Here is a 14,276-nt window from a genome sequence, read left to right as displayed (position 1 = left end):
GGTCTGTCTCCCTCGACAGACCTGTAGCCATTCACTGCCATTCACTGTAGCACCTTCTTCATCATTGTGTCCCTCTCCTCTTCGGCACCTGTCAGCGCAGGCTTGTCGAACCCCTGGCCCCGAGCAGGGAGGCCCCCGTGAGGGAGGTCGGGGTGACCGTGGCTGGCCCCGACCTCGGGGAGCAGAAGGAAGAAATCCCTGGGAAACAGGTGCCACGGTGCCCGGTCACCTGACCCGGCCCAACAGTGACCACGCCCTCTGTGGCAGCAGGACGGGGAGGTGGGGGGAGGGGGCCCTACCAGCGGGATCTTGCTGAATTTCCACTCCGTCCCGAGGGGCTGGGGGTCAGGTGGGAGCAGCAGCACAGGCAAGGGTGCACATCCAGACAGCAAGAGTGCACGGCACCGGGGCGTCACCTGCCCCGGATGCGGGCCTGAGACTCCCGACCCCCTCGGGAGGCTGGTGCTTTTTATCCCCATTCTGCAGACAAAGCCACTGAGGCACAGAGAGCTTAGGAAGAGCAGGGCTGGGCCCGAGCCAGATCCGTGGGCCTCGGAGCCCACACGCCCAAGTGCCACCCCCACCACCTCGGCCGCAGGCTGCGCCAAGCCTCACTTGCTGGCACCCGCGGGTGTGGATTCACGGAGAGAACAGACGCAAAGCGGGCGGTTAGCAAACCGTGGCTATTCCAGGCCTCGGCGCCCCCTCTCCCGTCACTCCTGTGTGCCCCCAATCTCTCCAGCCTCGGAGTGGGGACCTCGACTTCTAGTTCAGGTCTGCCTGTCGTCAGCCTGGGACCCCGCGAGGCACCAACTCAGCCAGCACTTAGGTCCACGAGCGACCACTAGTCTCTCTGCCCAGCCGCCCTGGTCTGTGTGAGCAAACCTTGGCTGCCTGAAGCCACGATGTCCCGCACGTCTGTTGACAGATCTAGTCACGACTGGACTCAGCCTCGGAAGGGCGTGGCTGGGCCAGGGGCCGAGACTCCCGGGGCCCCAGTGTCCCGCGTGGGCCAACCCAGGAGGCCCCGTGGGGTGGGGAACAGAGGCTGCAGGGAAGAGGGGCCTGCTCTCCCTGGGGCCAGTGTTTTAGGGTCTGAGACTGGAATTGAGGGGCCGGCCCCTGAGCCGAAGGGGCTTCGTGGTCCCACAATGTGCCCCCCCATCCTCAAATCACTTTTGCCTCCGTGTCTCTACTCCCGTCACCCCTCGGTCTGGAGCAGCCCCTCCCCCAGTAAAGCCCCCTCTCCCTCAAGAGTCAGCTTTCGGGCCTCGTTGGCCAGAAGCCCACCTCACTCCCTGGGCTGGGACCGGAGGCGCCCCTTCTCCTCCTGGGGTGCCCTGTCCTATCTTTCACATCTGCTTGTAACGACTGGGTTCAAGTGTTCCTCCACAGGAGACTGTGGGCTCACTGAGGGCAGGCTCTGTGGCTTTTCCATCTCCGGGACCCTGCCCCTGGGCCCTGGCATCCACCAGCTGTTGAATAAACACCTTTGAACTGAAACCACGTTATGCGAGACTGACGGCTTTACGGCAGCTCGGTCTGGCCATCGAGGGCGTCTCAGTCAGCGTCCGTGTGGCCCCAGCGACCGCACTCAGCCCCCACCCGGGACGGAACGGTGGGAACGGTGAGCGGCGGGGCCTGGGCGAGCAGGGGCTGTGTCTGGGCCCAGGTTCCCAGGAGCCTCGCTATTCAGCCAGAAGTCTCTCTGGGCTCCCGGGACCCACCGCAGCCCGAGGATACCCAGCCCATCTTCCCCTAACCTCAAGAGACCGTAGATCAAGGTCCATTTTTGGTCACTTTAATTGTAAAAACGAAGACATTTATATAAATAAGACCGCTGTGTAAAATAGGATTCACCCTTCTACTAAAACCCTTCTCCCCACGCTCAAAAAAGAATATAGAAAAGCCAGCAGAGATCGAAGTACAAATCAGCATGCGGTCCCTGATGAGAAGTAACTGGCAGGCCAGGTTTCCCTGCCGAAACAGGCCTCGTGGTGAGCGCACTCCTGGCCCAGGAGCCTCGCCGGAGGCTCAGTGACACCCACGCCCTCTGCCACGGGAGCCCAAGTGCACAGGTGGAGGCGGTACAAAAGTTCGCGGCCTGGCGGCTGGGGAGGGAGGACAGCACGTGGGGAAAGGCTGTCGGTCCTCACGCCAAAGCCGGGGACGACGGAGCTAGCGGTCCAACGAGAAGCAGAGGTTTGTTCAGCCTGGGGTCGGGCTGGGGAAGGGGCTTCTGGAGGGTCACCTCTTCTCCAGAGGACGAGGGGAGAAAGCTGCCAGTGTCCCTCGAGAGGACAGGCTCCTCCTGGGGCCACGTGCGTATGACCGATGAAGACAAGGACAGTGCAGGCCGGCCGCAGTGCGGGGCGGCGGGGGGGGCGGCGGGGACTCCCGGGAGGCGAGGGGAGAGCGGCCCCCAAGAGAGGTGGGGCTGGCGTGTCCTTGTGCGAAAACTCCCACCTCCCCACCCTCCTACCCTGTCACACCTCCCACCCCTCCCCTGCGTCCAGACCGCGGCCTGCTCTCCCCTTCGCGCGCTGGGGGCCTGGGGAAAGGTGTCCACGCGTTCACCCGCTGGGCGCGGCTCGGGAAACTGTCATCAAAGGGCAAAAGGAAAGACCCCAGGCTCTCCTTTGCAAAGCGAGGGCCTGCCTGGGGCCGCTCCCCATCCCTGCAGGGGACGGGGGCAGGGGTGGGGGGGGACGGTGTCAGGAGCACTTCCAGACACACACAGCCAGGGTCCCCCCGAAGTACAGGTATAGGAGGTTCTTCACCTCGTGTGTGATCTCAAACCCAAAGCCCTCGCCGATGACCACGTGCCAGGAGGAGCCGAACTTCTTGTCCATCGTCTCTTTGATCATCTTGGCGGCGCTCTGGAACAAAGGGGACGCTCATCAGATGGGAAAGGCTTGGGGGGTGGGGCACGAGCCAACCCCCGCCTCCCCCCGGGAAGCCGAAGTCTTGGCGGGAGAAGAGCCTGCACCCCACTCTTCTGCCTCCTGCCAGGGGCTGGGACACAGGGACGGAAGAGCAGACCCTACCCCACCAGTCAAGAAGACACTGGCGAGGCTGGTCGAGCAGGCCCTGGTCTGAAGAGGGAGCCCTGGGTCGGCGTCCAGGTTCCGCCGTTCAGTGCCCGTGTCCGGGTTGGCGCCGCGAGGCTGTGGTCGGGACTATGCGGTCGGGACCAAGCGCGGTAACGCGTGACAGCACTCCGCACACCGTGTGCGGTCCTCATCACTGCGAGGAGGTGTCAAGTTTGTCTCCAGGGAACAGAAAGGCTTTTCCCTAATGGGTCCGGGGAACTTCTGGAAGGGGAGTTGGACTGCTTCCCTCAGTTACGGCAACAGCCCCCACTCCTTCCTGTGCTGGCTCTTTCAGGAAGCTTCTTCTGAGAAGAGGCCTAGGGAGGGGCAGAGGACCCAGCCTCTGAGGGGGAGTCCGTGCCAGGCGCTTGGCCCGCGTCATCTCAGTACACACGTTCTCGCGGCCCCCCGGTGGGGAGGCAGCATCTCACTCCCCGTTACAGACTAGGAGACTGGGGCTCAGAGATGAGAAATGGCTTATCCGGGGTTAAAGAGCTCGGAAGGGCTGGAGACAGCATTTCAACTTGGGCCTGGGTCTGCCTCCCCACTGGCTGGGCTGTCGTGATGCTGACTTCTTTCTCACTCATCACCAGGCTGATGAATGGCATTCCTGCGTCACTGCCTGTTGGCCATATCCCCAGCACCCAGAACAGTGACTGGCCCAAGGGATGGCGTTTAACATCTTTTTTTGGATGGATGGATGGACGGGTACGTGAATGAATGCCTGGGCCTCTGTTCTCCCCTGGGACAGAGCCAAGGGGGAGAGGTGCCCCATCCAGCAGACCCCCGGAGATAGGGAACACAGGCAGGGGCACCTGAAGAGCCCTCTAGGGCTGGGCATGACCACCATCAGATCAGTGCCCCAGAGACAGCACCGGCCTCTTCCCTCGCTGGCTTTCCTCGGGCTTCGAATGCTTCCAAGGAAGGCGCTAGCCAGGCCCCAGTAGGACTCTCTGGAGCTGGCTGTGGGGACCGGGGCCACTTGATTCACCCACGGGGGTCACCGAAGGCACAAGGGGCCGCCTGTACCTCATTGTTGTTGGAGAATTTCTCACAGGCCGTGACACATAGCTCCATGGTCTCTACTCGCATCTCCTCTGGCATGTCCGAATGCTAGAGACAGGGCAGGGAGACAAACAGAGAGAGGCTTAGCCCACGAGCTGGCCTTCTGGGCTGGCTTCGCCGTCCCAAGCTTAAGGCATGGACATTGGGTAGCTGCCCTGGCACGGCCCTGGGCAAGCCCATCTCCTGACTCGGGGCGTGCAGCTGGGACAGAGGGCATGGAATCTGGCGAAGCCGAGTGGGCTTTAACGCCCGGGCCCCTCTGCAAGGGCACGAAGCTTCCGGCATCACGCTCCAGCCAACAGACACGGGGAGAAGGCTGGCCCGGGTAGGAGAGGATGCCGGTTGCGGAAACAGTTTACATCGGCCCCAGAGCACAGCTGGATCTCAGCCGGAAGGGCCTGGAGAGACAGCTCCGGGTTCTTCCTAACTCTGACCGCTCTCTCTCATCCACTTGGCCGGATCCCCCTCCTCCTCCTGATTGCGGGAGGGCCCTGGGCTCCGTCCCTACCCTGTCTCTTCGCCAGCAAGCTCCTCTCCAGGAGGTCCCACCCTGTTCCGTGGCGTCGTGTATCTTCTACGTGAGGGTTCTTACATTTTCGCTCCCAGCTCTAACCTTTTTTGGGGGGGGCTCCGGACTCCTATGGCCAAATCTCTACTTGACAAGCTGACTTAGGCATCTAAAGGATAACTGGACTTTCCCCACAAACCTACACTTCCTCCTCCTTCCTTTTCTTGGTAATTGACACCATTTTCTCTCCTGAGTTCAGGGGAAAAAAAAAAAAAAAGTCCTGGGAGTTATCCTTGACTTTCCTGTCCTCACACCTGGCACCCAATGCGCCAGTGAGTTCTACGGCCTTTCAACCTCCAAGATGCGTCCTGAGTCTGAACGTGTCCACTTCCACTCCGTGACCTGGGCCTAGCCGCCCCCTCGTCTCCCTGGGCCTCTGCAGTAGTGTCCTCACGGGTCTCCCCACTTCCACTCCGGTCCCCTAAAAATCCATTCTCCTTACAACAGCTGGAGCGATCCTTCGAAAACATCAAACGCGTCCCATCACTCCTCGGCTTAAAACATCCGCTGCTCCCTTCGGGCCCAGGAGAGCGTCCACACTCTTCACCATGACTGTCACAGCGCCTGGCCCACCTGTGAGATCTGGCCTGCTGTCACTCTGGCACGTCCCCCCACCCGCCTCGGCACTCGTCGGCCTTCCTTCTGTTCCTCCAAAATGCCGAGCTCACTCCCACCGCGGGCGTTCGGGGCTCGCCGTTTCCCCTGCTTGGCACGTGCTTCCCAGACCTTTGCAAGGCTGTCTCCCTAACTTCATTCAAGTCTCTGACCAGAGAACTCTGTCCAGAGGCTAACCCCTACTCTCTAGCCCCTGACACCTGCTTTCTCTCTTGATAGCACTATTTACCGGAATTACGCTCCTTAAAACTTTTCTTCCTGTGGCCCAGGCCTTTGCCTGTCTTGCTCGCTACTGTACCCACAGTGCCTAGAAGAGAGCCCAACGTACAGTAGGTGACCTAAGTAAGTACTTGTCGAGTGAATGAAGGAACGAAGGAATGGAGCACTGTCGACTCTCAGACCTCCAGACCTGAGCCAGGAGAGCCCTTAACTTCCTCCTCCTGCTGTCCTGCAGGGAACGAGCTCTCTGCCTCGCTTCGAGGCGGTGTGGGCCCTGCTGGCCGCCCTGCCTCCCTGCCCCGGGGCTTACCCTGACCAGAGGGAAGGTCTGCAGTCGCTTATAATCAGCCTCATCTTTCTTCCCTTCTGTTTCTCCCATGATCCTTCCACCGTGACCCCCCGGAGGGAGAGAGTGGGCTCTCGGGAGGTGCTGGCACTGGCAGTGAAGACCACACCCTGGAGATTCAGGAAGCAGGCCCTGCCAACTGGGTGGGAGCAGAAAATGTCTTTCCTCAAGGGGTGCTGTGGAAAACAGGAAAAACCAGGAGAAAGAGTTGGCTTTCAAACCATACATCACAAATTAGAAATGTCTCACTGACAACTTGACACCTCCCCGTCTTAACTCCTCCGCATCCTTTTCCAAATGGCCAGCAAGTCTGCAGACGGGAGGATGAGTCAACGCGAGATGCTGGGACCCGGTGCTTAAGAACACACTGGTATGCGGCTACAAGCCCACACTGTCATTATCAAGACAAATACCGAGTGCGGGCCAGGCCGAGGGTGGAGCCTGCAGCTTGCAATTAACGCACGCAGCTTCTCTGCATGCACACGTATGTACACGGTCCTTACTCCCCAGGACACGTAGCTGGAAAGGGAAATGTCGGGTCAGGATCAACAATCCCGGGCTTATGTGCAAGCCGGAGCCTCTTCCACGGGTCCCTGATCTGCGGAAGGAATGGGAACAGTGATGGTCCGTGTCCTCCTCGGCTTGCCCGGCTCCCAGCACTTCCTGCCCCCTCCCCCTCAGGCCTGCCTGGTCCAGAAGCTGTAAGGCCTGGGCCTCCTGGTTCTACTGTTCCCCAGCAGTGTGGCCTTGGGCCTCAGGGTCCTCACCAGGAACCTGGGGGCAGCCACATCTATCTCGTGGGGCTGTTACGAGACTCAGATGAGAAGGTACGTGAAGCTAACCCAGTGCCCAGCACATGGCCACATACACGAGAGACTGTGTGTGGATATGAATGGAAAGTTATAAAGCCTAATACATATGTTTGGATTTTTTTTCTTTCCAAATCTAGCTATGTAAAAACAGATGGGACTTTTCCTAAAGAGAGGAGCTGGGTCCTAATGTCTGTGAGCACTGCTGGAAATCCTGGTTGTTTCCCCTTATTCTCCAATTCAATTTAGCCTGTAATTCAAGGGACTTTTTCTCTCGGAAGAAGGACTCACACAAGTGCCTACAACCCACCGTGCCGCGAACCCTGCTTAACCATCCACATTGGACACCTACAAGCAAATAATGTTACGCCAGCGTTCCCGACGTTTCCAAACTGGTTTGTTTTCACGGCACGGCCGCCGAAGCCCGAAAACGCCTAGCGTAGCAACTAATGGGCAGTCGTGACAGGTGACGTCTGTCAGGTTTCCTGTCCCTAGCGCCCCACTGCTACAACGCCCCTGCGAGTTAGGGCCTGCACCCAAGGAGGCGTAAAGCTGCTCCTCCACTGGCCTGAGGTCTCAGCCGGTGAGCGGCAGACCTGGGGTTTGACTCTGGGCGCGGTCTCCCGCGTGGGCCCCTCTCTCTCCTTCTCGTGGCACCGACACAAGGTAGGCGCCCGGTGTGCCACCACCAGCGCGGGCCGTGTGATCCCAGCTGCGAAATGCACGTTTGACGTCTGACCGGTCGGTGACGACCGTTCTCATGTGGACTCGACCCGCGTGTGGCCGAGCACCGAGCCTTCCGCGTGCTTTTTCCGGGCTGTGCTCTCAACCGTCTCCGTCTCTCTGGTGCTTCAGAAGCCCTCGGCGCCACCCCATTTGGTGGGCTCCCTCGAACGAGGCTGGAAGCCTGCCGCCGACTCCACCATCCCGCGGCACTGGTATTTTCTGGTTTCCCGGTGGACAGACGGTTCCTCTGAGCTCGTCAATTCTGGGCACCTGTACCACTCAGATATTAGCAGTTCTGGTTCGTCTCTACAGAGGAGTTGGTGAATGACCAGGCACGATCTCACTGGACTTTCTGCTAATGTTTCTGATTTCACAGAATCCAGGGAATCGTTTTGTCTCTGCTCGTTAATGGCAAGGCCCATCTCCAATCCCATCCTGTCCTGGCTTTCATAAAGGCCACTTGCTTGCTGCCTCCTCCCCGTTATCAAGGTGCAACAGAGGTGACGATCAAAGGATACGGGCTTTAAGGTGTGTTTACCTCCCAAGATTCTCAGCTTCAAATGCTGAAGCAGGCGCTGAGGCATTTCCCACCTAAATACTGAATTAAATATTTCAATCCGATCCAGTGCATCCTCGGGGCTCAAGAGTGCTGGCCTGGCGTGGCCTGGAAGGGAATTCAGTCAAGGGTGTACCTGCCTGCCCTTGGGGAGGGCGGGGGCTGGGGCTGCTGGGATTCTGTTTCAGCATATGGAACCCTGGTGAACCAGACTCAGAGGTCAGAGATATTACCAAAGTCCATTCTTCAGGAACAAAGGGGAAAAAGCCACCGGGACAGGTTTTTTTTTTTTTTTTTTTTTGGAGGGGGAAGGGCGTGGGGAACCGCGAGGTGGGGTATTTAGGCTTGAAGGCCCGTTCTATAACCAAAATGAATTTTGTGCCCTCCGTGCTTTGCAGCCCTGCACAAGTAATTTAACCCGAGCCTTGGGTTCCGCCTCTGTGCAATGGGATGAACCCGTCTTCTTATTCTCAGAAAGCCACTGCAAGCACCAACGGTATGTATGTGAGGGCGTGGAAACCGCAAAGCTCTGTGCACTATTCTCATCGCGCTGCTCGCGCTGCCACCCTGGCGTCGGCCAGCACGTCTCCAACATTATTCAACCACGCTAAGGACCACGGTCGCGAATGCCTTTTCCTAACCACTGCCAGTACTTCTGGGGATCCAAAAGGGACGAGACTTGCAGGATAAAAAGGAACAGTTATAGATGACGTGCTTCCAAATACAGAAAGGCAGGAGAATCTTTTATGATGCTGTCTCATTAGAGTACAGCCACAGTCATTTGGCCACGGTTGAAAGCCCGCCTGGAAGAATGCTGCCAAAAATAGCAGACCCAGAGGTTTTAATAGCCTTATCAATCTCCCGTGCGAATGAGTGTGTGTCTGACAGCTCCAGGCCAGAAAGAAGTCCCATCAGGCCTAAAAGAGGGCCCTTTAATAATGTAAGTGTGCCCACGGCCAGGGTGCTTGAATCTGCTGGGCACCAAAGCTCAACCTGTCCTAGGGACGTCCTGGTGCACAAAGCCAGTGGCGGCCTCGCCCTGTCTCCCGTCCCTTGTTCTCCTCGCCCAAGGACGCCTCCGAACGCTTGGCACAGCCTCGCCCCTGTCTACTGCGAGGCTACGCCCGGGGAACGGGAGGAAAAGACAGGGCTCTTTCTGTCACCACCTTGAAAAACCCAGCGCCCCTTGTCCTGCTGTCTGTGCCTCATTCTTTCGGACACTGACCTCAGTCACCGTGTATTGTTTTGCTCCTGAAGCACTTGGGAAGAATCCTTAGGAGGGTTAAGCGGATGTGAGAGGGGTGGGGGGAAAATGAAGGACTCTGGGAATTAAGGCCGAAAGTGTCTGCCAGTGCCCTGGAGTGGGGGTGGGGGCAGCCACTCAATGCCTGGAACACTCCTGGCTTGTGCATCTCGGAGCACCCCCGGTCACCACCGCCAGGATCCGAAAGGTGGGAGGGCACACTCAGAGCAGGGCATGGGGGTTGGTGGGTGCAGGCTCCGCGGGCAGGTCTGAATTCACATCTCGTGCCTCAGACAAGTGTTTCTCTCTCGGAGCCTTCGTTGATCTCGTCTGGAAATTGGGACGAAGAACAGACTACCTCACAATGAGCGTCAGCTCTTGTTACCGGTGCAGTGAGAGGGGGACCTGCGATGTCTTTCTTCATATACCAGCCCACTAAACACCTAAACGTTCAGCCAGACAAACCAATAGTTACTGAGTCCCCACTCCGCAAGCCACGCTGTAAGCACTGACGGACAAAAGTCACAAGGAAAGTCTGTGGAACACAGCTGGGGCCAGTGGTAGTTGGGGGGGGGGGGGTTACACCGGGTTTTCATTCATTGTCTCCTTTCATCCAGTAACAACCTGTGAGGGCAGCATCCACTCCCAGTCCTCAGATAAGGCACCCGGGGCTCAGAGAGGTTTGGGGGCTGGCCCAAGGGTCCTGAGCCAGCAGGGACAGAGCCAGGATCCAAACCCATATCTACCCTTCTGATTCTACCTTCTAGGCCTCTTCCCCGGTCACAAGCAAGTAGGAGAAAGACAGAAACACAAGTAGTTTCAATTCTCGGCATCTGCCAGTCCAGCCACCTGCCCGGGCACGTCTCCTACTTCCAGACACGTTGGAGGGACACGCTGGGTGCCCTGGTCATACGCCCCGCCCTTCCCTGCCACGTCGACCCTCTGCCTTCTGGCAAACAGAGCAAAGCTGGCAAGGTGAGGAGAAAGGAGGCTAAGGGAGTGAGGGCATTCATCCAAGATGCTGGGGGTGAGGTCAGGAGACAACACGGGAGACCCGGATTTCACAGATCAGTTTCAAAGGGGGGAAGCAAACACAGGATTGCGTTTTCAAGTTACGCTGAGAACATTAAACACATCATCTACTATAAATGAAGGTTTTAATAGTTAGAAGGAGATGGTTGCAGAATAAAGGACGGTCCTCAGAAAAGACAGTTACTTTCCTCTCTCTCTCTCTCTCTCTCTCTCTCTCTCACACACACACACACACACACACACACAGGAAGTTGCTGCTGTTAGTGTTGTTTTTTAACATTGTCCTCGTTTTTTCTCGTTTTACTGAGGTCTAGTGAAGACTTCTGATGTGCCTTAGACCATGGGGAGGGAGGAAGGGAGGAAGAGGTGGGGGAGATAAAGACATTTTCTTTATGTGTAACACGACATACTAAACAATATTGACTCACGTGGTCCCCCCCACCCCCGCCGCCGCCACCAACATACCCGAATTTGGATGAAATCCCAAACCTTTTGTTCAAGATACAAAGTACAACAAAAAGTCACGGCCATCACAGCTATTAGCTCCAAGCGAGCACAGATGCTCACCACACACAGCCGACTACGCAGTTTGCCGCCCCTCTCCTTCCCGCTCAAGAGAACAGATTTGAATGTGAGGGACGAAGAAGGACATTATTCCAGAAATAACTTGGAGTTGGCGCTGATTGGTTATTATTATTTTCTTTTAACCATTCGCAGCTGCGAATTACTGGTGGCATGTCACAACCAGCCACGACTGAGCAGTTGTGTCGCGAGTCCAGACAGTCACCTGAGGCTGAAGGGTCTTCTCTCTTCCCCTGTAGATGCCCCAGGGCACTAGTCCAGTGTCTGACACATGGCAGAAGCCCGACAGATATCTCTATTGTCGTTAAATTAGATTTCATTTGCTCCCTGAGAAGCATCAATCCATTTGAGTATCAAATCCATTCGATCGGATTTATTGAGCACTGACCAGAAGCAAGGCAACAGGACGGGTGTTCTACATCCCCACTTACTGCCCCCTGTCCCCAGTAACTCTGCTACACAGGTGCTATTATCCCTACTCTTCTCATGGCCACGACGGCCGAGAAAAGGAAAGTGACTTTCTACCCAGCTAGTAAATGGAGGAGCTAGGACTCCCTCAGTATATAGGACTTCAAGATTAGGCTTTTTCGATGACTCCACTTTAAGCAGGAGACAGTCTCTGCTTTCAAGGGGCTTATGATCTGAGAGACCACCACATACACAAGGAACTATGGTTCACGACAGAAAGCAGAACATGCCACAAGGCAGATGCAGAGATAGAGGCAGGAGGAGAATTCTAGAAGGGGCAGGGGAGAGGATGGCAAGAAACGCTTGGTGGCAGGGGCAGCCTCTGAGTGGGAATCCTGGCAAGCGGACAAGGTGAGGAAGCCGTCCTGGGCAGAGAGATGAACAAACACAGTGACTTCAAAGCAGAAAGCTCAAAGCATTTTCTGGGAAAGTCCAATGGTTCAATCTGGCTGGGGACAGAACTTGGCACAGGAGAAGGGAGAAAAAAAAGGCTAGGAAACAATGCTGGGGGTGGGTTTGTGGAATCATAGAAAGGCCCTATAACCTAGGCCTGAGAAGCGTGGACATTTTTAGTGGGGAAAGAGAAACGCTTTGGAAGTCTCTCGGGGTTGGTGACATTGCATTGTTTTCAGGCAATTATTCTGACGGGCTGGGTAAACAGAGAAGAGACTGGAGGTAGGGACACCAGTTAGGAAGTTACGGCACTGGCTCAGGTGATCTGAACCAAACTGGCCGCTTCTGGAATGGAGATGTGAGATCCTCAAGGAGGCAGCATCAAAGCAACTTGACAACTGCCTGAGTGGGATGGGACGGCAGAGTGAGGGAGGATGGCCATGCCACTGAGAAAGACGGCATGTCGGGTAGGACAGACGGATGGTGAAGAAGCGGGCCGGTCTGATTTTAGAACTACGGAGTGTAAGTTGCTCGTAAGACGCGGCGAAGAAAAGCGTCTCGTCAGGAGTAGGTAATCACCGAATCGCACGTCATCAGGCACAGAAGGGAAGGTACTGAGTCCAACCACCACAGCAATATATCACGCACTACCCTCACCCCCACTCCAAAGCATCCCGAACCATGAAAGCCCAGGAAAAAGATCGGAGCACGGGATCTGGATTTCATGAAGGAATGACGGCTGATAATAAGGGAACTGATGACACTTCTCAGAGGGGGAAAATGTGGAGAAGAGACAAAGGAAGTGAAGTCACAAATGCGGAATCTACATTGGACCAGACTCTTCAAGAAACAAACAAACAATTCAGTTTATTTATTTTGAGAGGAGGGGCGAGGGGCAGAGAGAAAGAGACTCCCAAGCAGGTTGGGGGTATCCAGCGCCGAGCCCTAGGAGGGGCTCGAACTCACCAACGGTGAGATCATGACCTGAGCTGGAATCAAGAGTCCTACGCTTAACCGACTGAGCCACCCAGGCGCCCTGGACCAGACCCTTCATACTCAATTCCTTATCCTCAGAATTCCCCCCAAGGCGATGTATCCTGATTTTATATATACTCAGACTGGAGTCCAAGGAGGTTAGATAACTTGCTAAGGTCCTGTGATTGGGAATTCAAATTAGGTTTGTCAAGTTCTGTTCACTACACCCATGGGTAGCACATCCTCAGGGAAGCCCATGGTTGGATCAAAAAGCACATCCTAGAACGTCAGGGTCGAAGAGGCCTTAGAGATTATTCCAACCAACTTCTATTTACAGACGGGGAAACTGAGGCCCAGAGAAGGAAATGACCAGCTTGGGGTCCCAGCACGTCACCAACGGCCCAAATCAAGCGTCCTGGGCCAAGGCGATGGCGACCACCGGTCCAGCCGCGGGAGCGGGGAACTGCTCCGCGAAACGTGGGGGGGAGATTAAGGTCCTGGGGGGAGTCGGGTCAGGGAGGATGGGGGACCGCGCAGCGTGACGGGGCTTCGGGTGTGTGGGGGAAGGACCGCCCCGTACAGTCGCCACAGCTAATCGGTCACGGCCCATTTCCCAGGCCCCCGAAGTGAGGGGGTGGGGGTTGGGGGGACCGGGGGCTGGGGACCAGCAGGCAGGAGACTCGAGGTGGGGCCTCCGCGGTGGGCGAGGCCCCACCCGTCCCGCGACGCCTCGCGGCCCCGCTTCGGGCCGGCCCTCCCCGCCCGGCTGCCCGCCGCGCCCCAGGGCCTCACCTGCTCCCGCGGGGGCCGGAGCCGGGGCCACAGCTAGCGCACCCCCGCCAGGGTTGTCAAGGAGCGAAACAAGAGTGTCTTAGCAACAACAAGGAAGTTCTGCCCCCTCGCCGGACGTTGACAGGGATTTCACTTTTTATTGGTGAATAGAAGTGTCAATCAACGTTAAAGGCCCCTACAACGTCAGGCTGGTACGGAAAGGGGCGTGGCTAGGGGCTGGGGAGGCGGAGCTTCGGTTATAGTCGTCTTAAGTGGGCCTGAGGAGCCGGGGAGGTACGGAAGTTCTCGTCTTTGAGAAGCAAACTGGGGAGAGTGGTGTTACTTCGGGCGCCTCTTTGAGCCATTTGAAATTTACAAATGCAATTTGTTGGTGTCCTGACCCTAAGATACTGCTTTATGAGAATCTCGAAGGCCTAATAATAACTAGCAGTTATGTAGGCTTCGCAACGAGTATTTCACGTGATTCTTCACATCTTTTTTTAGGTAATCATATTCGTAACCCCATCCCGGAGAGGTTAAGTAACTTGTTAAAGGAAAGAATCAAAGTAAAACTCCCTGACGTTGAACCAAGCCCTCTTTCCACCGGAGCACACCCACATACTGTTTCCTAATTCCGTAGGAGATGTTGTACCATCTAAAGACACAGTTGTCCAGAGCGTGCCTTTTCTAACTTTTAGGAGGGAAAATTGATCTGAAAGTCTTAGTGTAACTAGGGAGAAAGGAAAGCGAGGAGCAGAGAAGAACCTGCAGATTCAGTTATTTGATGGGTGGGCCAAAGAGTGGGTGGGGTGACGC

The 14,276-nt window shown here is 56.6% G+C and overlaps 1 protein-coding gene across 1 annotated transcript; it reads right to left on the bottom strand.

Annotated features, from left to right (window-relative positions):
* Nucleotides 1-1,785: 1,785 nt before the first annotated feature.
* Nucleotides 1,786-13,612, bottom strand: DNAL4 (dynein axonemal light chain 4). Its single transcript, XM_058741263.1, has 4 exons — nt 13,482-13,612; nt 5,870-6,081; nt 4,122-4,205; nt 1,786-2,879 (listed from the first exon to the last, which is right to left on the bottom strand). Exons 2-4 carry the CDS (start codon nt 5,936-5,938, stop codon nt 2,715-2,717), a joined length of 318 nt encoding a protein of 105 aa, XP_058597246.1. The 5' UTR covers nt 5,939-6,081; nt 13,482-13,612; the 3' UTR covers nt 1,786-2,714.
* Between the last annotated feature and the right edge of the window lie 664 nt (nt 13,613-14,276).

The sequence above is a fragment of the Neofelis nebulosa genome, chromosome 8, assembly GCF_028018385.1.
Source record: "Neofelis nebulosa isolate mNeoNeb1 chromosome 8, mNeoNeb1.pri, whole genome shotgun sequence".
NCBI classification, from domain to species: domain Eukaryota; kingdom Metazoa; phylum Chordata; class Mammalia; order Carnivora; family Felidae; genus Neofelis; species Neofelis nebulosa.
This window is presented reverse-complemented; position numbering and strand designations above follow the sequence as displayed.